Source organism: Panthera tigris, chromosome F3 (assembly GCF_018350195.1).
Source record: "Panthera tigris isolate Pti1 chromosome F3, P.tigris_Pti1_mat1.1, whole genome shotgun sequence".
In the NCBI taxonomy this organism is placed as follows: domain Eukaryota; kingdom Metazoa; phylum Chordata; class Mammalia; order Carnivora; family Felidae; genus Panthera; species Panthera tigris.
In genome coordinates, this window is record NC_056678.1 from 4666444 (window position 1) to 4693392 (window position 26949).

Sequence of the window (26949 nt, forward strand, 5' to 3'; positions counted from 1 at the left end):
GATTTCTCTTTCTGCTGCAGAATAGCGATTGCCTTGGTTTATTAACAATGCTATAGAGACGTCACAAAGGCTCACAAAGTCACTGGTATTGAATGTACTCTGTCTGCAGCTGTTTACTGAGCAAAGACACTTTGAGCACACTCAGCGTGTCAGGCCAGTGTGAGTCCAGGTGGCGGGGGAAAGTAATGAAACAGAGTTCCGACCCTCCGGGAACTCGAATGTGAAGAAATGGCTGTTCATACGGTGCGGGATGTGGGAGTGGATTCGTGGGCAAGCTCAGGAGCACAGGCCGCAGAGCCTCCCTCCCCCAGCGAGTCGGAAGGCCTCCCCCAAGAGGAGGGTTTTGAGCTGGGCCTCAGAGGGTCATGGGGATTCAGTAGATGAAGAAAGGTGGGGGACATCGAGGCACAGGGGCTGGCCTGCCCTGCAGAGACACGAGGTGGGAAGAGTGAAAAGTGCAGAGGACAGCACGAGCAGGCAAGAGAAGAGACGAAAACGAGAAGATTAGGTCGGGACCAGATCCAAACTCAGCGGTCAGCCTCCACCTAGGTCAGGTTTGCCTGTGTTTTTTAAAACCCGTGCTTTTCTTTTGCTCTTACTCGGGAGCCCCATGAACTAGTCAATAAGAGTTTGTCAGGGCACCTGGGTGGCTCAGTCGGGTAAGCATCTGACTTCAGCTCAGGTCATGATCTCACAGTTTGTGAGTTCGAGCCCCGCATCGGGATTGCTGCTGTCAGTGCAGAGCCTGCTTTGGATCCTCTGTCTCCCTCTTTCTCTGCCCCTACCCCACTTGTGTGCGCTCGCTCTCTCTCTCAAAAATAAATAAACATAAAAAAAATACACACTCACCAAAAAAGAGTTTGTCAACCTTTACTTTCTGCGGTGGATATTAAAAAAGAAAAGATGCATTGAATCTGCTTTTCCAAATTCCCTCCTCTCCATGTTCTGATGAACTCTGAACAGGGGGAGGCGTCCTCCCTTAGGAATCTCTGTAGGTCACCCCTGAAATGGTGCAGGGGCGGTGTGACAGTGTTTTCTCCAGCAGCTGGCTCAGGAATCTAGTCTGGAGAGAGGCTGGGGAGAGTGCCATCTGTGTATTGACTCTGCTGCCCAAAGAGGCGGACAGTCAACTACAAATCCCACCCGTTTGTTTTGTGTGCCTGGCTGGCTGTAAGAGTGGCTGGAAGGAAGCAAGGGGGGCTGCTGATCATGAGCTACCTCTAGAGAAATGGGGGCTGGGAGGTGGGACTGAAGCCACGATTCATGTTCTGCTTTCCTTCCTTCTGTGTTCCTGAGAACAGAGGAGTCCCCCTGGGAGATCATAAGTGGGGCTGTCTGACCTCAGAGGCTAATTTCTTGTAGACTCTGCCCTGCATAGAGTTGTGACCATTGTCCGGCCCCTGTCCATCCTTCCCTGTCTCCTGCCCGTGTGTGCACCGTCAGGGATTGGGTGTGCGTGGGCCACCCCAGAAGGACTGACCCACTGAGGTGCCCCCTTGTCTACTGCCACTGCCGGCCAGAAACAGGCCTGGGTACCAGCCCCCCAGACACCTCGTGCCCATGCGGCTTGTAGATGAGTCACGCATACTTCGTGTGACGTGACGTACGTGCTCCTGGGGCTGCGCTCCCTGAGATGTCAGGTATGACTAGGGTGACAAACCCTTGCCGGGCACAACTGCTCCTGGGGAGAGTGCCCGCCTTAATTTGTGTGTAGCGTAACCTCAGCTCACACTAGAACTTATCTTTCGCTGGTTCGTGTTCAGTTTTCTCTTCCACATGGAACGTGTTTCCTGTAGTTTTTTTTCTCCATTAACTTGAGGGAAACACAGATGATTTGAGCCGCCCTCTGCCGTATCCAGTTCAGCCTTCGTCAGGTGGTTCACCCAGCATACTTCGTTCAGCATTTTAGCACTAGAACTAACAAAAATTACAGTGGAGAGTGCTGGCACGCCTGGGGGTAGGTTTTTGCTTCAATTACGTGGAAAGAGAATAACAAAACTAGATTATCACGTAAGAGAACGTTTTCAGAGACTCAAGCTGAACAAACGAATCTTTAAGTGTTATCTGGGGGGGAAAGTTGGGTTCGTTGCAATAATAAACTTTCTGGACAGGAGCGTGGCTGCACGAAATGTTTGACAGGAAGGATGCTTATGGCAGAGCTATGGAAACTATAACAATATCCTGTAATAAATTATTTAAGAGTATCAGTATTTCTGAGCCTCGGGATGTGGGAGGAAAATTAAACAATGGAAACCATGTTAAGAGCTTTTTATACTTTTATACATACTTGACAGACCTCTTTTGCAAGTGCTGTTTTCATCAGCCGAGTTCTAAGGACGCAGGATGCCAGGGAATATCCTGAGGGGGAGCATGAAGAAAATGGACAAATTAGTGAATATCATTCCTGTTTTTGCTTTCTGTTCTCAAGGACAGTTGTTTAAGATATAATGGGTTCTGCTGTGAGGAAAGCCCTTAGAAATAGGAAAGCGTGGGTGGGTTTTGGAAGACCTGTCGTCCAAGAGGGCTTCATTTTGTGAATCCTCACTTGCTGACATTGGGTCGCTTGACCTCGGGAAGGATTTAAAGCAGGAAACGCAATCGTATGACTGTTCTTCCCTCGCTTATGATACTGGCCTCGATGTTGATTTTAGCTTTTGCAAGTCGTTGTTGAGTATTTCGTGTGTCTAGCGTGTGCTGTTTGTGACCACAGCTGGAAATCTGACCAACACCATCACAGTTGTGGGAACAGTTAGTACTTGAATATAGAGGGTCTGGGACACATGTCCAAGTATGTTGTGATACAGGACGTGGTAAGAAGCGTTCTCAAGCTAGATCATTTTATTTTTTACTTGGCTTGCATTGTTTTCAAAATCTTTAATGATATTCGCATAATATAAGGGCAAATTTTTACTTTTCCCACTTAACAAGAGGCATATGTGGTTTAATTTGCTTTAAATTAGTTTTGTTCGAAAAAGCATCATTTATAATGCTATATAAATGTTTAAGTGAATATTTTTGGTTTGGGCCTTAGCATTGTGCTTTTATAGGTTGATGTTTACCATTCTGTCTACTATTTAGAAAACTAGATAGGGTATTAAATTTTATAATTTTCATGTCTGTTTCTAAGTGACGAGGTAAGGGAAGGTTCTAGGTGGCGAGGTGCAAGCACATTTCAAATAACACATGGGAGACGTCAATAGTTTTCATGCCATCTGCTAAAAATAAGATTATACGTTCTCCTTCTAGCATTTTCTAAATACTAGAAACATCTTGAGGTGGTTTGTAAGAATTTCTACCAGATAAAAGTCATTATAACGGAACACCTTGAGTCAAGTTTATAAAATTATCATTTTTATGTTCCTCCTCGCTTGCCGTCATTTTTCCAACATCTTCACTTGCTGTCTTCAGCCAGTGGTCCATTACGTTTGCAAACGGGATAGCCTACGACAGAAACCAGAAGAAACTCCGTGAGATCAGACTCCATGAGGCTGGCTGTGCAGCACAGCGACGGGCCCTGAGCACACCTGCTCACAGCCTCCATGGATGAAATGTGGAGGCTCTCCAGCTATTTCCCAACAAAGGGAAGATATATTGCACTAATGGTTTTATTGATTGATTTTTTTAAGTGTTTATTTTGAGAGAGAGCACGAGAGAGCAAGCAGGGAAAGGGCAGACAGAAAGAGAATCCCAAGCAGGCCCCATGATGTCAACTTAGAGCCTGATGCGGGACTTGATCCTATGAACCATGAAATCATGACCTGAGCCAAGATCGAGAGCCGGACGCTCAACCCACTGAGCCACCCGGATGCCCCCAGGGATTCATTTTTAAAGTCTGAAATCGAGAAGATGCCATAACGATCCTTACTGTTGTAAACCTGGAACGCTTTTGTGAATTTGGGGATTTGTGATTTTTTTGTCCTCTGAGAAGTGCTGCCTCTTCATGCCTGAGCGCACCTCCTTCCCACGCTGGTGTGTGGACTGCAGACCGCCCATTTTCAGGCCCAGGGAAAGAGTGTGAGCCAGTGACCAAAGGCAGGAGCAGGATATCAGGGAAGGCCTGGGTTGAATCATGGAAGATGGTTCAGTGTCTGCCACGCAGATAGGAGGGATCGGGGGCGGGGGGGGGGGGTACAATTTTAAGTCTCTTGCGGTTTATAAGAAGACTTAAAAAAATAATTCCGTGTTTAGTAAAATGTCAATTGCCGTGGAGGAGAAAAAGGTACCCTGACTGAAACACTTAGCATGCTTCTAAAGGCAGAGAATTAATAGTGCTGGGGCGGGGGGGGTGGGGGTGGGGGTGGTTATTTTATACAAAAACCTCTGCTTTTGGTTTTCGTCTCTGCCAGCTCTCCCGCCTTCCTTTCCTTCTATGCACAGGCCCCAATAAAATAAATACAGTAAGCTCTCTTTTGAAAATTTACCTTAGCCTCTCTAATTAATGAACTCTGTGTGTCAGACTTCTGTGTCCTGAACACTGTACTTATGCCTTAAATAGAGAAATTATAAAGGAGTTGCAGATGGTCTTTGAGGAAACTGCCTTATGTTTGTGTTTAGAAACTGAGTTCCCTTTTGTTATAAATGTTTTAAAGTTAATATTTTTTGAAATTGAAAGCATTCTTTAGAGTAGGCTAGAAGCCAGCTATAGCTACTTGCACACAGACCAAGTTCTTTGTAGAAGTGAGTAATTAGGGCGAGGGGGTGCTGGGAAGTGGATGTCTCCTTCTGCTATGGGGTCGAATTACTCTGTTTGCAACGGGCTGTTCATTTTCTTACGGCTGTTCAGCTTCGCCGTCAAGAGGTAATGGTATGTCGGCGATTTTCCCTACTGTCTCAAATGCCTTCATTTATCTTCTGCTACAGTAAAAAGCTTCTAATTCAGAAAATTTAAGGAAAAATGTGAACTTTAAACATGTGTATAAGATAACTCTCTGAAGTGTTCACCTGCGTGTTGGTATGATTGCTGCAGGGGAACTTTTAATCCCAGAACACAAACATCAGGTTCTGGACCTAGAACCTGAATCACATGACATAAGAATTTGGTTTGTAGAATGAATATATATACATATATGTATTCCAGCGTAGTTAACACACAGTATCATATTAGCTGCAGATGTACAACATGGTGATTCAACACTTCTGTACGTTACCCAGTGTTCATCCTGAGAACTGCATACCCTTCACCTACTTCTCTTAGCCCCCTGCCCACCTCCCCTTCTTGGTTTGTCTCTTTTTTTTTCCTCCTTTGCTCATTTGCCTTGTTTCTTACGTTCCAGATATGAGTGAAGTCATATGGTATTTGTCTTTCTCTGACTGATTCATTTGACTTAGCATTATTTCTCCATGATCCATCCGTGTTATTGCAAACGGCAGGATTTCGTTCTTTCTGATGGCTGAGTAATATTCCATTATATACATACCACTGCTTCTTTATCCATTCACCAACCAGCGAACGCTTGGGCTGCTTCCATAATTTGGCTACCATAGATAATGCTGCAATAAACATAGGGGTGCACATAGGTTTTTGAGTTAGTGTTTTCATATTCTGTGGGTATATACCCAGCAGTGGAAATACTGGATCATGTGGTCGTTCTATTTTTAATTTTTTTGAGGAAACTCCATATTTTTTTTTGAGCATACTTTTACTTTTCCACATTGGCTGCACCAGTTCACATTCCCACAAACAGCACGCGAGGTTTCCTTTCCTTTTTCTCCACATCCTCACCAACGCTTGTCTCTTGTGTTTTAATTTCAGCCATTCTGACAGGTGTGAGGTGATAGCTCATTGTAGTTTTGATTTGTATTTTCCTGCCGGTGAGTGATGTTGAGCGTCTTTTCGTGTATCTGTTTGCCACCTGGATGTCTTCTTTGGAGAAATGCCTATTCATGTCTTCTGCCCATTTTTTAACTGGATTATTTGTTTTTTGGGTGTTGAGTTGTATCAATTCTTTGTATATGTTGGATACTAACCCTTTATCTGCTATGTCATTTGCAAATACTTCTCCCACTCAGTAGCTTGCTTTTTAGTCTTGTTGATTGTTTCCTTTACTGTGCAGAGGCTTTTTATTTTGATGTAGTCCCAATAGTTTATTTTTGCTTTTGTTTCCCTTGCCTTAGGAGACATATCTAGAAAAATGTTGCTACAGCCGATGCCAGATAAATTACTGCCCACACTCTCTTCTAGGATTTTTATGGTGTCAGGTTTCACATTTAGGTCCTTAATCCATTTTGAACTTCTATTTTTGTACGGTGTAACTAGGTGGTCCAGTTTCATTCTTTTGCATGTAGCTGTTCAATTTTCCCACCACCATTTTTTGAAGAGACTGTCTTTTTCCCATTGGATATTCTTTCCTGCTTTGCTGAAGATCACTTGACTATATAATTGTGGATTCGTCTCTGGGTTCTCTGTTCTTTTCTGTTGCTCTATGTGTCGATTTTTGTGGCACTACCATACTGTTTTGATAACTGCAGCTTTGTAGAATATCTTTAAATCTGGGACTGTGGATTGTGATACCTCCAGTTTTGTTCTTCTTTTCCATGATTGCTTTGGTTATTTGGGTTTTTTGTCTTTCCGTACAAATTACAGGATTGTTGGTTCTAATTCTCTGAAAAATGCTGTTGGAATTTTGATAGGTATTGCATTAAATCTGTAGATTGCTTTGGGTAGTGTGGACATTTTAACAGTATTTGTTCTTCAGATCGATGAACATATAATAACTTTCTGTTTGTGTTGTCTTCAATTTCCTTCATCCGTGTTCTATAGTTTTCAGAGTATGTGTCTTTTATCTTTTTAAGTTTATTCCTAGGTATTTTATTCTTTTTAGTGTGATTGTAAATGGGATTGTTTTCTTAATTTCTCTTTCTATACGCTAATAATGAAGAGAAGGTTAATGGATTTCTATATGTTGATTTTGTATCATGCAACCTTTCTGAATTCATTTATAAGTTCTAGTAGGTTTTAGGTGAAATCTTGAGAGTTTTCTGTAAATAGTATTATGTCATCTAGAAATAGTGAAAGTTTACTTTTTTACCAATTTTGATGCCTTTAATCTCTTTTTCTTCTCTGTTGCTGTGGCCAGGACTTCTGTACTATGACAAATGAAAGTGGTGAGAGTAGACATCCTTGTCTTGCTCCCTATCTTAGGGGAAAAGCTATCAGTTTTTCACCATTGAGTAAGATGTTAGCTGTGTGTATCTCCTATATGGTCTTTATTATGTTGAAGTACATTCCTCTAAACCTACTTTGTTGAGAGTTTTTATCATGGTTCATAGAACATTTAAAGTTTTACTTTAGTTGTTTTTACAAAATACAGAGGTTCAGCGATCATTTGTGCTAGCTCACTAGAATTTTACTATATAGAAAGGCTACAGTGTTATATTATGAAGGCTTCTGAATATTTCAAAAGAAATATTGTGAAGAGTATACATAGCTATATTTGATAATTAGAAGATAACTTAAACGTGTGTTGTAATTTTATGTCATAGTAAATATTTTAAAGTAATAATCCAACAGGTTTTAGAAAGAATTTTTTTAACTTAATTGCTTTTTTATTGAAATAATCCCAGTAATATGCTTTTTTCTTTTAAGTTTATTTATTTAGAGCGGGGAAGGAGGGGCAGAGAGAGAGGGAGACAGGGAGAATCCCAAGTGTGCTCCGTGCTGCCAGTACAGAGCTGACATGGGACTCCAACCTGTGAACCGTGAAATCATGACCTGAATTGAAACCAAGAGGTGGACACTTAAACAACTGAGCCATCCAGGCACCCTATAATATGCTTTTTGAAAGGCATCTTTGTGTGAAGTATTCATTCATTGGTTATTTAACCTGTGTAATTCCCCAAGAAAACAGTTTATACAAAGAAATGCTTTGAAAAGTGGTTAAACTTTTATTTCTGGACTTTATTTCCATTCTTTTATTTGAAGAATGAATTCCTTCATTCTCAGATTTTCACTTGAGCACATAAGAATATACTAGTGAGTGAAATCAATATTTTTAATAAAAGTGGGAGTAGGCAGGCATGCTTAGGCAGGTAGCTCAGTCTGTTGAGCATCTGACTCTTGATTTTGGCTCAGGTCATGATCTCAGAGTTCATGGTCTCGAGCTGTGTGTTGGGCTCCTTACTGACAGCAAGGATCCTGCTTGGGATTCTCTCTCTCTCCCTCTTTTTGCTTCTCTCTCTCTCTCTCTCTCTCCCTCCCTCCCTCCCTCAAAATAAATAAATATTTAAAAATATATATTTAAAAAAAGTGAGAGTGGGCAAAAAGTTAAACTGTTTTAGCTCAGGAACACTAGCACTCAGCGCCTCTCAGAATAATATGAATGAGGAACTTGTCTGGAATTTGTTCAGTAGAAATTTAAAATCTCCTACCTCTATTGTGGAGTGAGGCGAAATGAGAGAGGAGGGTAGCCGACTGGTACCAGTGAAGACAGGAAAAGGAAAAGAAGGGAGGAAAGTAAACAAAGGAAAAGATAATGCAAGAGGTGTGGGGACTATCATTCATTCATTCATTTTGCACAGTTATTTTGTGCCCTGTGTACCAGGCCCCTAGCATTTTTTTTTTTAATGTTTATTTTTGAGAGAGAGAGAAAGAGTGAGCATGAGCGGGGGAGGGGCAGAGAGAGCAGGAGACACAGAATCCGAAGCAGCCTCCAGGCTCTGAGCTGTCAGCCCAGAGCCCAGTGCAGAGCTCGAACTAATGAGCCGTGAGATCATGACCTGAGTCGAAGTCAGACGCTTAACCTACTGAGCCACCCGGGTGCCCCTCAGGCCCTTGGCATTTTAAGCAGAGGATCAAACAGCCCCTTGTGCTCTTCTGATGTGTAAGCCTGTCATCGACTGGACTAATGGAAAAGAGCATAAAACAGAAGATGAGCTAGAGTGGAGAGAGAGAATGCACAAAGGGATGTCAAGAGATTGGATGGCTAAAGACAAGAGAAATGGAAGGTTAACTTCTTACTCCTTGTCAGAGCACAGACATCCATCTCTCTTCCTCACCTACCGGGTGCCTGTGATTTCTGGCATCTTCTCCAACCCTCGTTCTAGACAGTGACCCTCTGGGGACACTGAGGACCACACCCACACAACCATCCATCCATCAGAAAACCCTTTAGAAGTGTCTTGCACGTCAGGAACCACCAACACTGCCCTGTGTGTATTTTACACCCATAGGTGTGTGTGGTGCTGAGTAAATGGGTGCGTGATGACCCCGTGTGAGAAATGCCACGAAGAGATGAGTAAGTGGCTAAGTCCGAGGGATCGGGAAGTTTCCTGGAGGAAGACACAGCAAGCTGACATTTCCCCTTGTTAGCTCTTTCTTTTTAAAAATTCCGTCAGAGTAAACTGATTTTGGAAGAGCCTCTCATGTGCTGTGTGGTGCAGAAAAGATGTTTACATTTTGGTTTGATCCAAAAGTTAACAAATTAAATCTGTCTGATCTGGTTTTTCATTGGTGGATTACTTTCGGTAAAGTCCTGATTATGCTTTAAACATAAGTGTTAAAGTTCCTGTTCCCCACCCCCAAATTCACACCCGTTTAATGTTTAAAGTTTCAAAAAGAAAACACAGGATCTTTTGTCCCGTCTTTCCACCCTCCATTTTATGCATAAATATGTACAGACGGTCCTCTCTTGCAATTTAATGTGAAACACATGCCCTTAAAGCCACTTAACCAGTATGTGTTCAAAATATGTGCGTGTGCACCAACCAGTTTATTTCCTGATTGGAAACTGCAGTTTGATCAGATTTTTAGAGCAAACGCCAAGCCATAGGTTGCTCTACATTTCACGGGAGAGCTCTTTAGAGCAGTTGGAAGGGTCTCAAAGGACCGAACGCTCTTTCGTACATGACATCTTTCATATAAACCTGATTTAGAGGAATTCGTCGTCACTTGTTTTGCCCTTTACAGAAACTATAACAGGAAGTCAGCGTCTCTTTGTAGTCCCCGCTTCCTCTCGAGTCTACACTCTTGATGGGCTTTGCTCTGTATGGTCCTAAATGCCCATCTCCGGCCCCGCTGGTGCCCTGAACTCTGGGTGCTCGTGCATACGCAGCCTTGGCTGGGACGTGTGACGGGCCGTGTCAGACTGAGCGGCTGAAACAGAGCCACTGGACTCGCCCCCGGCCTCCCGCACTCACACCTGTTTCTTCTACAGCCTTCCTCGCGTTAACGAATGGCGGCTGTAATCTCCTTCCGGCCCACGCTCGAACCTGATCCGTGGCCCTTGCTGCTCCCGTGTAGGCTGTCCGTGAGCAAATCCTGTTAGCAGCACCACTCACAGCCCCCCGCTTCTGCCACCGGCACCCCCGGCCTCCAGTCTCACGGGGCTGCTCATTTCCTCTCCTTCCGGCCTTGTCTTCCTATAGCCCCATTCTCTACATCACAGGAGAATGATCCTTTCCAAACAGAAATCAGATCCATTCCTGCCTTGGCTCAGAAGCAACCCAGTGGCTTTCTGACTCGTTTAGAATAAAATTTAGATGTGGCTCTAAATCCATACAAGATCTAGCTGCCTCTCTGATCTCATATCTTACCCCCTCTTCTTCTCCCTCACTCTGCTTTGCCCATGCCAGCTTTCTTGCTGTTACTCTATACCTAAGGATATTCACACCTCAGGGCCTTTGCACGTGCTCTTTCTCCTGACACAAACCTTCACCACTCCAATATGCACATTTCATTTCCACAGCTTCTTAGGTCTCTGTTTAAATGTCACCTTATGCTAAAGAGCTTTCCTGAGCACTTTTTCCTCTGTCCCTTGGCCTTGTTTCTTCCTTAGCTTTTATTCATCTGTGCCATTTTTCTATCTGAGTTTTTATTTGTCTCCCCCACTAGGATTTAAGCTTCATGAAGGGAGGATCTTTGTTTAATTTCTTCACTCCTCATCCCCAACACCTGCCTGAGACAGCGATGTGTGGCCAGGATCTAGATTTTCTGATTCTAAGTCAAGGCTCTTCTCATGATTCTGGGTGGCTGTCCATAGGTTTTGAGGTCCCTTGAGCACAGTGATTCCATCTTTTATTCCTTTTGCCCCACCACCCCCGTTGGGTATAAGACCATGCTGTCTACTCTGAGGCATCCCGCATGCCTAGAAAATGCTGTGGCTTGACGGAAGGACTTTCTGAGCGCATTGTGGCCCGTCCGCTCAGATCACAGGCTCTCTCGGGGTGTACTTCCCTCTTTGTAGGAGAAAGACAGGCTGCTGTTACTCATCAGATACACAGTATCTGGAAACTGCAGGCAGTTTGAGGGAAAAAATCCAATGTGGTAGGAGTCTGGTTCTCAGTAAATAGATTATGTGTATTCTGAAATTTGAACCTTTCATGTAACTGTGTAACTTCGGGGGAGAGGATTAGACTGAAATTAATAGGCCCTGTGCTGGTTTGAGCCTGAATTTTTGTGCAGGTTGTTGACATTTCTGCACTCACCCACCTGACCTTCCTGTGGAAAGTGTGTTCCAGGTACATTCTTTTGCAAGTGAAAGAGCATCCAGTTTGGCTTGGATCTTTCCAAAGCAGCTACTAAAAGCATTAAACTCCTGCATTTTCTTTTGGAAATTTCTGTTCTCTCGCCTGCCACTTTCCTTAGGTGGCTCTGGTAATCCTGGTGGTGTTCCCCCTCGTTTTTGCAGGTGATCTGCAACTCCTTCACCGTCTGTAATGCGGAAATGCAGGAAGTTGGCGTTGGCCTGTATCCGAGGTAAGGCGAACGGTATCTCCCTTACTCCTTTACTGGGAGGAGCGACCGTAATTCCCGCCAGCTCCCCAGCCCTGCGGAAGGTGTTAGAAAGGCTATCGCTGCGGCGGGTTCAAAAGCAACGCTTGAAACCTGATGATAAACGATAAGAAAATGGAGAATGTGAACTTTACAGGGAAGAATTGTATAAGCCCGTTTTATATGCTGTGGTGTCAACAAAGAGCTTTAGGCAGAGCTCAGACCTAAATTCTTGCCCTCAGGAACCTGAGAAGTTGGGGATCGTGGCTGCTGACAAACGACAGCCCGGGATTTGGTCCCTGCCCGGGTCTGACGCCGGCAGCCCCCTGGGCGGAAGCGCACAGTTCTCGTTCCGCGAGCGCAGTCCCGCCTCGCTTCCATTTGTTTGCATGCTGGGAAGGTCCGGATACAAATGTAGCCCTTCTTGTAACTAATCGTGAGCCCGAGAAGTCGGCTTCTTTTCGTATTTGTCACAAGCCTGAAAAATCACAGGTCTGTTGGTGAGGGTCGTCCGAAAGCACTGGCACAGGCGTGCCGGTTGGGTTGGCTGGGTTGGCACCGCCTGGTTCCGGCTCGGCCCCCACATGCTGGCGTGTGCCGTGTGCTTCCCGTGTCTGTCTCATCTGTAAATGACCCTCATGAGATAAGCGTGGTGACTACATTTGGAAAGCACGTGCAAGGGCCAGGAGGGTGCTCCCTGCTCAGTAAATGCTCACTCGCACCTGCTCTGAGTACTATCGGATATGGTGCGGCTTAAACCCCGTCCCCTTCCCGGATGGTCACCGGCACTAAGACGCCTGTGTCGTGGCCCCGCACACGCCGGGATCTAGACAGCAGGATGCCGCCAGCGTTCTGTGTAAGAGGGAGGACTCTCCTCATGCCCCAGCGTGGCTGTGCGCGTCCTGCAAAGGGGCCGCGTGGACCAGATGCCGTGTGGTGGGGTCCCCGGCTGCTGTCTAATGAGACAGCCGTCCCCCCCGCGTTCACCCGCAGAAAGGACTCAGAGCACGCTTCCCTAAGTAGCCTCCGTGTTGTGTCGGGGAGCATTTCACGGTGACATGGGCTGGTGACAGCTCTGGGCCTTCCCCCAGAGCACTCAGCCCCTGGTGCACTGTCAGCCTCCCCTGTCCCCGCACCCCGGACTGAAGTGCCTTCTCATTATCATTATAGTCATGAAATTTATATGTTGGACTGTATCTGCTGAGTGACGGTACCCCGTTTTTCCTTCCTGCAGTATGTCTTTGCTCAATCACAGCTGTGACCCCAACTGCTCCATTGTGTTCAACGGGCCCCACCTCTTGCTGCGAGCGGTCCGCGACATCGAGGCGGGAGAGGAGGTAAGATTTCCCGGCGCCTGGCCTGCCCTCGCATCAGAGACCCTCTCGCTCTCCACACGGCCCTTCCGGAAACCGGTTGTGCCTGAGGGGCAGCTCCTCATCATCCCCCTGCTGGGGAGAGGAGCCGTAACGGTCCACCCAGCGACCCGTGTGCCCATCAGTACTTGTCCAGGATGACAGATGGACTGTCTCTGGGTATCAGTAGCTCCTGTTGTTCGTGTGCCAGAGAGAGAGAGAGTGTGTGACGAGCGTACGTGTCCCGTGTGTGACGCTCCCTGCCCCCTCACTCTCTGCCAGTCGTCATCCCTCCACGGGCAGGAGGGCAGCCGGCTTGTGAATGGATCCCAAGGGCTTACTTACTCCCAAGGCCACTCCTCACATTTTGAAGGTGACTCATTTTCCCCTTCATGCTAAGAAAGTAAGCAAATTGCACTCTTTCAAGTTGTCATTGGGCCTTTACAAAGCCTCTCTGCGTGATTGTTCAAGCAAAGATGTGACGGGGAAGAGAGGCCAGGGCGTAGAACCTTCAGCAGTGACTTAGCCTTGACCCTTTGGGTTTGTAGCCTGCCGCACCGGCCTCGTTTGCAGAAGCCCGAGGTCTCAGGAGGCAGCTGAGGGTGAACGGGGGCCCACACAAGGTTGGCACAAGCACCACCCTGAATGCGGGGTTATCGGTGTCTACGCTTGTGAGAACCCACTTTCCTTCTACCTTCCAATTTGCTAAAGTGGATGTTTATTGCAAGGAAAGCAGAGTATCATACTCTTTTATTGCATTTATGCAGGTAATAAATAAATAAAACCAGCCAATAAAACCTGAACTCAGAGGCACCAGATTTTACGTAGACAGGGAATTGGCTTTGATAAGACTCCCTCCAAAGGGATTTTCAACCAAATGAGCTGTTATGCAGCCACTTGTCGAATTTCCAGCTTTTAGGAACGGTGTACTCAGTATACTGGGGTATCTGTCAGTAATGTGGAGAATCTCGTGGTTTTTCCTGGGGACACATGTGACTTCAGGGCGGCTGAGAAAGGGATCTGTGCATTTTTGGCAGCGTTAGTAACAGAGCTGAAGGCCGGCTGCTGCTGACGACGCTGCTGCCGATATCATGATGATTTTACTGAATTAAAATAAATCGGCCACATGAGAAGCAAACAGAAAAACCATTAGAAACCGTTGCAATTCTCAGGAACGACAAAGAGATTTTCTCCTGTCTTGTTTTCTAGGCGTGGCTGCCAATTATTTTCCTGGGTTGGTTTTCATTTAGTTGAAAAAGCGTCTTGTGTTTTGGTGCTTATTTCACTTTTTTTCACGTACATCTCTGGAGCAACGAGCAGATCCCTCCTCCGGCTTCACCCAGAACAGTTGTGCTCAGCATCGGGCCCTGCAGACTCGGGTATTTTCCCGCCGGGCACTTACCAGAGCGGCTTCTCCTACCAGAGAGGCAGGATTCTCCCTACAAGGCCTTTTCTACCATCCTGTTCGGAAGATGATGTGGTGTAACTGAGGCATAATTCACGTACCACGTGATGTAAGCTTCAGGCGGACGACGCGACGATGCGCCGTTTGCATCTGGTGCAAAATGATCACCGTTGTACGTCCGGTTAACGTCCGTCACCACACATAGTCACAGAACGTTTTTTTCTTGTGGTGAGAACTTTTAAGATTTGCTCTCATAGTGACTTTCAAATGTGCTTCGCAGGATCGTTAACTATAGTTGCCGTGCTGGGCATCACAGCCTTAGGACTTCCTTTATAACCGGAACTTTCCACCTTTTGACCCGCTTCACCCCACCTCTGGCAACTACCAGTCTGTTTTCTCTGTCTGTCAATGAGCTGGATTTCTTTTTTTCAGAAAATAAAAATTTCCCCACCTCATCGTGCATGCCTTGGTGGGTGACATTTCTCTGCACAGTTGTCCCCCGCCCCCATTTTACATACCCTTCCAGGACCTTTCAAACATCATCTTGTCAATAAAGCTTTTCCCGATGTCCCAAATTAAAGGAAGGTCTTTCACTTTGAGATCTCCTTTACGGTGGTTATTTATATTTCTGTGCAGTTATTCTGGCTCTTTTGGTGACTTCTCTGTTTGCCATACTTCTCTATCTCCTTTATCACCCAGCACTTGGCCTTGCACCCAGGAGGCATTTTGTTACTCGTTGTTGATTTGACTTCCTATTAAATGGCCCTTACTGTAAAGACCAGGAGTGCTTCTCACCAAGGGCACTGTTGACATTCTAGATGGATCCGCTGTTCATCATTCACTTTTGGGTCACTGAAGGCTGGCGTCCTGAGTCCCTGCTCAGCCAATGCCTGTAGCCACCTGCCTCGAAGAACTAACATACATCCTGCACATTTAAAACTGGCAGAGGTGGGCCAGAGGGAGAACCAGGAGAAGAGCTATTTTGAGGTGGATTAAGAGAGGTAATTCCTTTTTATTGTGCAAATAGTTGCTTTTGGTAAGTTGGGTGAGGAAGCAAATTTAAGAATTTTGGTAATTTTGGGGTGCCTGGATGGCTCAGTTAAGCGTCCGACTTTGGCTCAGGTCATGATCTCATGATTTGTGGGTTCGAGCCCCACATTGGGCTCTGTGCTGGCAGCTCAGAGCCTGAAACCTACTTCGGATTCTGTGTGTGTCTCTCTCTCTCTCTGCCCCTCCTCTGCTCGCCTCTGTCTCTCTCTCTCAAAAATGAATAAATGTTAAAAAAAAAAAAAAGAATTTTGGTAATTTCATAGCATCAACTTTGCATTTTGGCTTTATTGCCCATGAGGGCACCCCAGTTTTATTATGTGCTCAGTGGGATATAAGTACCAGAATGTAGGCTCCACGAGGAAGACTATCTAGTGTCTATAATAGGGAAGATTCTTAATCTGTGTTTGTTGAGTGAATGAATAAAGCTTGTTAAAGACAACCAGAAGTGGGATAGAATCTTAGAGCCATTTTGAAACTATTGCTAATTTTCAGGTATATCCCATGGGCCCCACGAGGAAAGTAACATGAAAGCCAGGCACTGCCAGTTTGAGATAAGAGCATCTTAGAGCCAAATGAGGAGAGTTGGGAATTTGCACAGTCTCCACAATAACAAAGGTCACCATGGAAATTTCTTACCCGTGACATCTCCTCACATAAAGCCACCCTTCCGACCACTTTTGGACCATTTCCCTTCAAACCAGCACCATTTACAACACTTTGCTACTTAAGGATTTTCATTGTGATGTTGAGTTGTTAGGTCTGTTTGGTTTGGTTTGCTTTGGTTTTGCTTTTGGGTTTTTTGTCTCCTCATCCAGCAGTGATGTTTAAGTAGGGTTTAAGGCATGGTTCACGTGCTGGATTGCTGATGGCTGCTTCAGGGTTTTGTTACGCTATGAAATGTATATATCAGCTGGCAGTCTTCCAAAATATGGATCAGGGAAGAAAGCTGGACAGTCCGGGGCACCCTTGTGGGAATTCCTCGTTAGAAGAGGCTGTAGCTGTTACGAATAATGCCTCTGGCTGCCAGCATTTTCAGGACAAACGTGATTTGCATGAGCTGAGTATATCAGTATCTGTAATACTAGTTTTGATCTAAAGCGTTGTGGGTTTCAGGCAGTGTGTTTCTCCTCTCAGTCATCTTTGCTTAGGTGCTAAGTCACTTGACAGATTCACTCCATACTTAACTGGGTGTCATGTACCGTGGGGGGCACTGGGAACACAAAGACGAGTAAGACCCACCCATGCTTTCGGGAGCTCGAGGTATAATGGAGGAAACGGACACAGAACAGAAAAGAGCGAACAATAACAATATAAAGAAGACAATGGTATAAATACACATAGGGCTTTGTAGACATTCAGACTGGGGGCACCCAGGCGGTGGTAAGGGGCAGTAGCGGGGAGCGGTTGAAAAAGGCTTCCGTAGAACAAACTGAGGGTGGCTGGAGGGGAGATGGGGTAGGTTAAATGGGTGATGGGCCTTGAGGAGGGCACTTGTTGGGATGCGCACTGGGTGTCGTATGTAAACGATGAATCACTGGGTTCTATTCCTGAAGCCAAGACCACCCTGTCTGTTAACTAACATGAATTTAAATAAAAAAAATAAGTAAATACAAAAGAGGGAGAGAAGAAGAGGTTGAAGTGAGCCTGTCACTTGAAGGATGACAACTGCCAGTACTTGTTGCTAATGAAAAAAACTGAAGTTTTCAACTACAAGTCAGTATTTTGGAAGACCTGTATCCACCACCGGTAGCACGACAGCCCCTCAGATCTCGAAAGACTTTGCCTGCGATACTGGTGGCGATGGCGGTGACTGGATTTTTTCATATTGGATGATGAAATGTGTCGATATCTGGAAGGTTGCCATGGTTCAGTGGACCGATGCGTGATGTTGCCAGATCACGCTTGAATAGAAGATCCGTGCCAAGTTCGACCAGTGGATTTGAACATAACTGAGTTCAAGACATTTACCTATGTGATTTTAGATTCCACATTTCTACTAATCTTTAAGAAACTACCTCTTGTAAAATGTTGGTGTAATACCATAGAAGAATATCCGTGATAATTATCTGTGAAGGCTATTAAAATATTCCTGCTTTTTCCAGTTAAGGTAAAAAAAAAAAAAAAAAACAAAGACAAAAACAAAAACACAACAGAAAAAAAAACCCAAAAAACAAAAAACTTCCAGAGAAGTAACTCCTAGACTCTCGAAGGACCCATAGAGCTCAGTTTGGCTGAGACAGGGAAGGCGTCCTAGACAAATGCACAGAGGCAAGAGACGGAATGGTGGCTTCAAGGAACAGGAAGCATTCTTCTCAATAGACTGAAGACTTCAAATGTGACTGGCAGATGAGGGAATATGCAGGGACCAGACATTATCATAGGGACCCATGGGGCCCGTTATGGCGTCTGGCCTATAGGAGGTCCTCATTAGATACTTGTCAAAGGGATGGGGACGGAAAGTGGGGCACCGTAGAAGCAGAGGGGTTGTGTGATCAGACCTTGCACGTGTAAGCAAGTGTGGGAGCATGAGGGTCAGGTGGATGCAGTAATCCAGGCGCGAGGTGACAGTGGTGTCCTGAGGTCGGGAGGCATTCACCTGGGGGCTCGTGATGGGGGATCTGAAGAGAATAATGCTGGAAGCTAAAACTGGCAGGATTTGATAATGGCTGAGTACAAGGGTGTGACAATGAGAAGAGAAAGAATAACACTCAGGTTTGATTTTAAAAAAGAAGTGAGATTTGCCATCTTTCAGTTCAGAGCCCGTATTAGCAGAAAAATTTATAATTGTGACAGTGTAATTCCAGAAATGGAAGCGAAGTCTAATTTTAATTTGATCTTTTTACCCACTCTGTTGTACATAATGAAAAGATGGGCTTCATGGAAAAAGCGTTCATTTTGCCTTGAAATTTTCAAGTAAGCAGCGTGTCCGATATCCAGCAAATATCTTTCATGTTATTACTCTAATGTTGGGATGATTTACTGCCTTTCCCATAAAAACTGCTCTCAAATGGCAGAGCAATGGTCAGTGGCATTAATATTTTAATGCGATTTTGTTCTGTGCCATTAAGGCATCCACTGATCAATGGCAGAGTTTCACAAATACGTTCCTGCTAAATGAGCCCAACATTTAGTGAGCAGATTCTTCATTGAGAGCAGTGAATCAGTCAGTCTTCAATAAAGGTTTTTATCTTTGGCTGATAAAATGATTTAACTGTCATTACCAGCTAGTAATCTGTGTTTTCTCCCCCAAAATGGGAATAACAATGTTTTGCCATTGAGACCTTCAGTTTTCACACAGTGTATTTGGTGACATAGAGGGCACAGAGGTGGCACAGAGGCGGGGAACGGGGCAGTCTTCCCTGGAGAAGTGTTTTGGAGCCAAGCTTGCGGGATGAGAATGCTCTGAAAAAGTGGGTAGTGTGGGGAAGGCACTGGCTAGCCAGGGCAGGGAGGCGCAGCGCCCGCTGGCACCGTGTGCCTTGTTCCAGAGGCCTAGTGGTGTGCGTGCCTGAAGACGGGAGGGTGTGCGGAGAGATACTGAGGCAGAAAGGCAGACCGAAGAGCAGCGGAGAAGCCCTTGTGTGCCTTATCCCCGCCGGCAGCGAGAGGCCGTCGCCAGTCTTCGTGTAGAGACGTGATCAGATGTGAGTTTGAGGAAGCTCTTTCAGAGCGGTCTGGAAGACGAGAGGTGGACGGCGGGCAGCAGGGAGGCCTGTTGGAAAGCCAGTGTCCCGATAGCGGTAGCGGTCGCAGGCAGTTACGGCGTAGTGCGGGAGGCTGTCCGAGTCTGTTCGTTGGGGTTCAATGAAGTAAGTAGTCTCCTGTTGCCCGTTTGCCTCCTGGCGCGATCACTCAGAGTTTTGGCCCTCGCAGTTTAGTCTTGGGTTAGTCGAGGTTATTTCTCCGGCCCTGGATTCACTGGCTTCCCACTGGGCACGTGGTAGTCTCCCAGGAACTACTGCGAGTTGATCTGATCTGCTGGGGGGGGGCCGATGACTGAGAGCCGTCGGGGCAGATGGAGACTTCGAGCCCCAGGGTTAACCCAAGAGGGAGCACGGAGTTCAGTTTGTTTTACCATCACCTCATTTAAGGAACCCGGGACCCTCAGAGCCTGTTAAGACCAGATGGATACGTGTACTGCCCCAGACTTACTAACGGGCGGTTTCAAAACTGTGGTCGGAAATGGGTTACTTGGGGTTTGGAACACAGTGTTGTCTGTAAACAGGAAGAACTCGCCTGATATCATAGCCATTTGCATCTCCCAGGCAGCCCTGGGTGCACATCACAAAGCAAGGAAAAGGACTCAGGGAATGAAAAAGTGGCCGTGGTCCCGGCTAAAGGAGCCCAGTGGTCACAGGACACTGCTGAGTGCAGACCTACGCGTTTTAGGGTTGATGCTGGCACAGCCCCCCAAGAAGCGAACCTCCCCTTGGGGCCACTGAAGTATGAGAAGCGGCTGTGTTGGAAAAAGAGTGTCAGGCTTGAGTCCAGGGCTGTGGGTGCAAATCCCAGATGGATCCCAGACCTTTGCTGATTTCCACAGTCTCACGCTGCCTCTCTCTGGGAGTGCCTAGCACATAGCGGATCCTCGGTAACACCGTCGAGAGGATCTAGAGAGAGAGCCAGCCGGCCAGACCTGGCCCTGGCTTCTGTCACCCTGGTGATGGCCACGGCGGGTGGGACAAGGGCTGGCAGACTGAGGCCCACCCAAAGCTATGTTTTCTGTCAAGAGCCCTACCGTACTTTCCAGCATGTAAGATCTGGCTTGGTAGATGTCAGATGCTTTCTATTGAGTCTAAGAAAAAGCACGTGGGATTTTTTTTGGCTCTTGGGAGCTTTAGTTACCTCCTTCAGCGGATGGTCCTGCCTTCTTCCACTCCTGCCTGCCGCACCTGCCCCCATGATTACTTTCTACATGTAAAAGCAAATAAAGAAGTATTTTACACAACATGTCACAAGCTGACATATGACACTGAAAAGGAAAAACTAGAAAAGGGTGAGGGAATGAGGGACCCCGGGTGGGGCCGGAGTCAGAGTGTTCTTTTAAGCAAGGGAGGGTCCAGGTTAGACCTCGGTGAGGGAGGCCCCATAGAGGGTTCTGGGGGCAGCGCCCCGGGACACATCCTGTGTCGGTCTGGCACGTGTGAGTGCATGGGGACAGGAGGAGCGAGGGCTGGCGGGGGAAGGAGTTCAGAGAGGGAGTGGGGCTGGTGGTGGTTGTTACTAGTTCTTATCCATTGCAGACTAATGTTTTTGTAGAACTTAATGACAAAAATTACTAGAAAAATGAAATTTTAAAATCATAGGAAATAAAAGCCTAATGTTTTATTATTAGAGTCCCGTAAAGTTTCTCTCACCAGGTTCCTATAGAAGTTTCTGAATGTTAGCTTGCGATTGTTTCCTGACTTTAGCACAGAAGCACAGGCTGAGCCGTGCTGTAGGAATCCCTCATCAGGACTTGGCCTATAAGCAAGAGCGGGGGCCGTTGGAGTGTTTTGAGCACAGGGAAGAGCCTATCTGTCTTCTGTTTGAAGAGAATCACTGAGAATCACGCCTGGAGGGCTGAGTGCAGGGGACACGGGGAGCCCTGGAGGGTGGAGCGCAGGGGGCATCGGGGTCTGTGGGGGGAGCAGGGAGACTGGCAGAGACTTGCGTTTTACGGGCCAGAGAGGAGGGCGACTCAGACCTGGGTGGTCACGTTGGGAAAGGTAGAAAGTGGTGGGTTCCTGGTTTTGTTTTTAAGATTGAGCCCACAGAATTTCCTGGCGGATCAGGTGAGGGTGTGAGAGGGAGAGAGAGGTCAAGGGTGACTTTGGGTTTCTGCTTGAAGGACACAAAAGATGCATTCCTGTCAGCGGGGACTGGGACGGCTCCAGCCCGGGTGGAACAGGCCAGGGGACTCAGGGGTTCCATTTTGTTTATTTTGAATTAGACTTTGAGCACATAGATGCCTCGAGTGAGGCATGTGTGGACATCGTGACGTTGCCTGAAGACCTGTGACTAGAAGGGGAACCTGAGGGCTACAGAGAAACCTCATCCTAGATGGTGTAATTACTGTGTTCGAAAGTGTCCAAGGAAGTCAGTTTGAGAGCCTCCCCCCAAGATCACATGCTGACATTAATTCTCCCTACTTGGGAGTGGTTTCTTTTTTTCCCTATCTCATCACAAGTAAGAAAAGAGTCTCCAACTTCAGAGGCACCAAATTTGGTTGACGTTTCGTTCCATGAGGCAGCTGCAGGACTGGTCAGGATTTAAGAGCGCCTGGGTGCATCAGTCCGCCACCTGCTCGGGGGCCAGGATTGATCCACCTTCTCCCATCGCTGGCGGTGATCGATTTTACTGCCCAACCTTAGTACTACCAAACACAACAGCTCTCGGTAGTCTCTTATTTGGTGAATAAAAAGTGAGGTGTAAAAGTGTAGAGAGGTCATGAGTCCAGTTCTTTATAATAAATATATAATATACGTGCGCTCACCACACAACGGATGCTGGAAGGTAATGGCGTTAAAATTTTACATGTGATTATTTGCGTAGCGAGATTGTTAGTAGTGTCTTTCCTCTTGCACTTTTTGGTGTGTAATAAAGACATGTGTTGCTGAAGGGCACGTGGATGGCTCAGTCAGTTGAGAGTTCAACTTTGGCTCAGGTCACGATCTCGCAGTTTGTGGGTTCGAGCCCCACATCGGGCTGTGTACTGAGAACTTGGAGCCTGGATCCTGCTTGGGGTTCTGTGTCTCCCTCTCTGTCTTCCCCTCCCCGGTCATGCTATGTCTCTTTCTCTCTCTCAGGAATAAGTAAACATTAAAAAAAAAAAAAAAAAGTGTTGCTTAAATAATCAGTAACAATAACCATTTGTTAAAGAAAATGAGCACCACAGCCACGTGACCCTCTTCTCTCTGGCCCCCCCAGCTCACCATCTGCTACCTGGACATGCTGATGACCAGCGAGGAGCGCCGGAAGCAGCTGAGGGACCAGTACTGTTTTGAATGTGACTGTATTCGATGCCAAACCCAAGACAAGGTATGTGTGTGGAACCAGCTCGGGACATCTCCCCGGAAAGACTCCTGTGGTCTTTCAGAGAACTCTGCTTTTATTGCGTGAATCCAGAAGGACTCTCAGCGCGGAGGGGGAAACTAAAAAGATGCATCGTGCTGCATGTATTTTAGCCTGTTGAACTTTTATCCCCCACGAAGCAGTGAGAGATTTACTGCCAGGTAAGGATCTAGAGAGCTCAGGTTCTAGAGGGCAGAGAGGCATTAAATGGGTCATTAGGACACTGAGGCCAGGGTGCTGTTAGAGCACACAACGAGAGGGTCAGGTGACCTTACGACTGGTAACCGCTACTTCTTGGTAATAAGCATACCAAGTTGTAGCCTGTGTTTTATTTCCTCGGGTTTGTTCTGTAAGGCTTTTTGCTGTAGCACTTCGTCAGACAGAGATCACTTATCCAGCACCTTTGTCTCTCTGAGAAAGGAAGAAGGGCCAAAAAAATGCCATAAAGATAAAGAATGAGCTTTTCTCCTGTACTTCCCTCACATCAGACCTATCTGCTTTGAGTTTGCACACAGTCGAGTGACCTGATTAAATCTTACTTTGGTAGAGTATTCTGCATTTGCTGGAATTCTTTCGTAATCCCAGTGTCGTTTAACTCACTAATTGTAAATTAGGAAGTGGAACTCAGAACGTTCACAGATCTGCCTGTGGGAAAGGACGAAGCAAGACGTGGCAGAACCCAGTCTCAAACCCAGATCGTTTGACTAAATCTAGCGTTCCTTCCACTGCCGCAGCCATGTGTGGTCTCTGGTGGCAGCATTGATGGAGAGAGGACCTGAGCTCATTCTAATGATGCAGGAATCCATGAACATGATTAGTTTTTCATTAGAAAGAACTTTTAGAAATAAATGAGCTACATGGGAAAAGTTGGAACCCCTGCTCATAGCTCCCCAAGATTCATTCTACCTCGGTGTTAGCCTTTTGCCACAACCAAGCATGCTGGAGTTCTAGAGGATCCCTTGGGATTCTCCCCAGACCAGACCCTAATCAGGAGTAGCGGGAAGCGAGCTTCCTTCCCACCAGCACGCTTGGATGGGAAGTCTCGGACTTAGTGCCTCTCCCATGCCATCTGTGTTGTGTAGACCTACAAAGAATTTGATTAAGTACTTATTTATTTATTTATTTATTTATTTATTTATTTATTTATTTCCAGAATTGGGGTCATGTTCCCTTTTGGTTTTTGTTCTGCTTGAAACCTGGCTAGAATAGTATATTAGGGAAAGGTTGAGCTGCAAATAACAGATAACCCAACTAAAACTGGCTTTGGTTGGTATGGTACATTTGTCTCCAGACTTCTGGAGAAGCAGTCTAAGACCAGAGCAGCCGCTCACAGGCCTCATCACAGACCCAGAACCCTTCTACCTTCCTCCGTACCCATCCCTACACGTGTCAGTTGTCCTCATGGCCCCAGGGTGACTGGCACCCTCAACGCTGAGTCAGTGTGTCCAGCCTCTGGACCCGAAAAAGAAGGCAGAGAACAAAGGAAAAGGCTCCTGGGGATTTCCACCTGCATGTTATTGTTCAGAACTGTGTCGTATGATCACCTTTACTGTGAAAGAGGTGAGGAAACTACATTTTAGGTTTTCAGCCTTTAAATTAGAGGAAGACAGGAGAGGAAGGTTGGGAATGGCTTTTGGGTAGCCTAGCCACGGTATCCGCCATATTCATCGAGACTGTTTTCTTTGAGCTAAAAGTTTGTCTAATACTATATTAGGAATCTCCAGAGAAAGAGCGCCAACAGGGTGTGTGTCTGAAAAGTAGCTGGGATGGGGGGTATTTATGAAAAGGATTTGGTTCATGTGATTGTGGAGGCTTGGAAGTCCCAAGACCTGCAGTTGGTGAGTGGGAGACCCAGGAGAGCTAACAGGGAAGTTCCGGTCTGACCCAGGAAGAGCCAGACTTCCATTCGAGTCCAAAGGCAGGGCAAAAACAGTGTCCCGGCCCAAAGGCAGTTGAGCAGGAAGACTTCCCTCTTGCGGTAGGGTTAGTCTCTGTTTTAGTCAGGCCTTCAACTGATTGGGTAACAATGATAACAACTAACACACTGGGGAGGGCAGTCTACTGATTCAAATGTTAATCTCATCCAAAAGCAGCCTCTCACACATACCCAGAATAATGTTTAATGAAATATCTGGGCACCCTGTAGCCCAGTCAAATGGACACACAACATTAACCATCACAGATGGGCTAGAGATAGGCCAAGTGGTAAAATGGAAAACATACTTGCTTGTTCTGCTGGGCTCTATTCCATTCTGTATCTGACACCCCGGGTGGCCTTGGGAAAGCCATTCAAGCTCTCTGATTTATCCTGTCATCTGTAGCCAAGGGACTCCTATCTCACTGTGGTTTTGATTTGCATTTTTCTAATGATCACTATGTTGAGCGTCTTTTCATGTACCTCCTAGCCATCAGTGTCTCTTCACACCTGTTAGAGTGGCTAGAATCAAAAAGACGTGGAATAACAAGTGTGGATGAGGTTGTAGAAAAGTGAAGCCGTGGGCAGTGTTGGTGGGAATACAAACTGGTGCGGCCTCTGTGGACAACAGTATGGATGTTCCTCAAAAAATTAAAAATAGGGGGTGCCTGGGTGGCTCAGTTGGTTAAGCGTCCAAGTCTTGATTTTGGCTCAGGTCATGATCTGAGGGTCGTGAGGTCAAGCCCCGCATCAGGCTCCATGCTGGGCAGGAGCCTGCTTGGGGTGCTCTGTCTCTGCCCCTCCTGCTCTCAGACACAGACGTGTGCGCTCGCGCTCTCTCTCTCTCTCTCTCTCTCTCTCTCTCTCTCTGTCTCTCTTTACCCCTCTCTCTTTCTCTCATAATAAATAAATAACCTTAAAAAAATAGAAAACCACATGATCCAGCAATTCCACTGCTGGGTATTTAAAGGAAATGAAAACACTAACTTGAAAAGTTATTTGCACCCTCATTTGCGACATTATTTACAATAGCCACGACAGGGAATGACCTTAAATGTCCACTGACAGATGAATGGATAAAGAAAATGTGGTGTGTGTGTGTGTGTGTGTGTGTGTGTGTGTGTGTGTGTGGTGAAATATTATTCAGCCATTGAAAACAAGGGAATCTTGCCATTTGCAATAACGTGGATGGACCGCAGGGGCACGATGCTAACGGAAATAAGTCAGAGAAAGATAAACAAGTTCTCTCCGTGTGTAACACGAGAGAACTAAACTAGGTGGTCATAAAGCCCCTTCCTCCTCTGTTGTACCATGTTTCTCTGAAATATTTCCCCGTAGAAATGAGTGGGGTGTGTATTCATGTGAGAATATAAACTTGATTTCAATTAGCTCATCAGTTATATTTCAGGCTTCTATTTATCTGAGAATTTTGTTCTGTTTGTAATGTAAACGTCCTTCCTGAAATCTCTGTATTGCTGATTTGCTTTGAAAAAATAATGCACAGGTAAATCCAGCTTAGTGCATTCCCCAGAGATTATAAATTCAAAACTACTTCGGTCAAAATTCAATTTACTTCAATTCCTAGATTCAAAGTGTTCGAGATTATTTTTCTGCTTTTCTTGGAGCCGAAGAAATTCATCTCGACAGGTTTCTGTGTCGAGAAGTATTTATTACGGGGTCTCCATCTGCGAGGTGCTGGGCTCACATGGTATCATGTTTCAGGAAGGCAGGAGGCCTTTAATAGCGGGTGTAATTTGCATGTGCGGAGTTAGCTGTCATTTATAATCAGCAGCAGCCTAATTTCTGGAAGGAATAAAACGTACCTTCTAAGAGAGGTTTTGGAATGATTTGGCTTCTCCTGTGGCTTGCCCAGGTCAGAATGCTCGGCAGTGGAAGCAGAATAGACCAAATGGAATTGATTGTTTCCATAAGTTTGTGGGTCGTACAGAGCTTGCTTCCTTGGATGTCACGCGCTTTGTTGCAAGAAAAAGCTACATTTACTGGCCATGTCACCTTTTCTTTCCTAAAGCCTGTTACATCCAATCCTTCTCCTAAAATACAGTGTCTGTCAGCTTACTAACAACATCCGTGCCTCACTCCTTCATGATCAAAATAGCCCTTAACTCGTCATCTGGCCCTCAATGTCCTCGTTCACCCAGCCTCGACCCTGTAGCACAGCAAGTTTTCTGAGCTACTGCTGTTTCCATGTCATTGCTTTGCTCAGAATTTTCAAAGCATTTACCACTGTCTCTAATGTTCAGGGTAAATGTCAGACTCTTAGCATTCAGTGTCCTCCAAAGTGATGACCCCACAGCCCAACCTGCCCTTTTTCCCTTCCTTTCTCTTCTTTCCCCAACTCATTCTATCTGATCACATCCTTTCACCTCTCAGAAGCCTGCAACCTGGCTTTCAGGCACATATCCACACACATCTGTTTATATATAAATGTAAGTATATAAATATAGGT

General features: G+C 46.0%; 1 protein-coding gene across 9 annotated transcripts in view; it reads left to right on the forward strand.

Annotated features, from left to right (window-relative positions):
• The window catches only part of SMYD3 (SET and MYND domain containing 3), a 681855-nt gene that overhangs the window by 514089 nt on the left and 140817 nt on the right, over positions 1–26949 (forward strand). For all 9 annotated transcript variants that reach the window (NM_001294289.1, XM_042975352.1, XM_042975349.1 and 6 more), the window contains 3 exon segments: positions 11625–11692; positions 12942–13044; positions 22424–22534. In NM_001294289.1, coding sequence (NP_001281218.1) covers positions 11625–11692; positions 12942–13044; positions 22424–22534 — 282 coding nt within the window.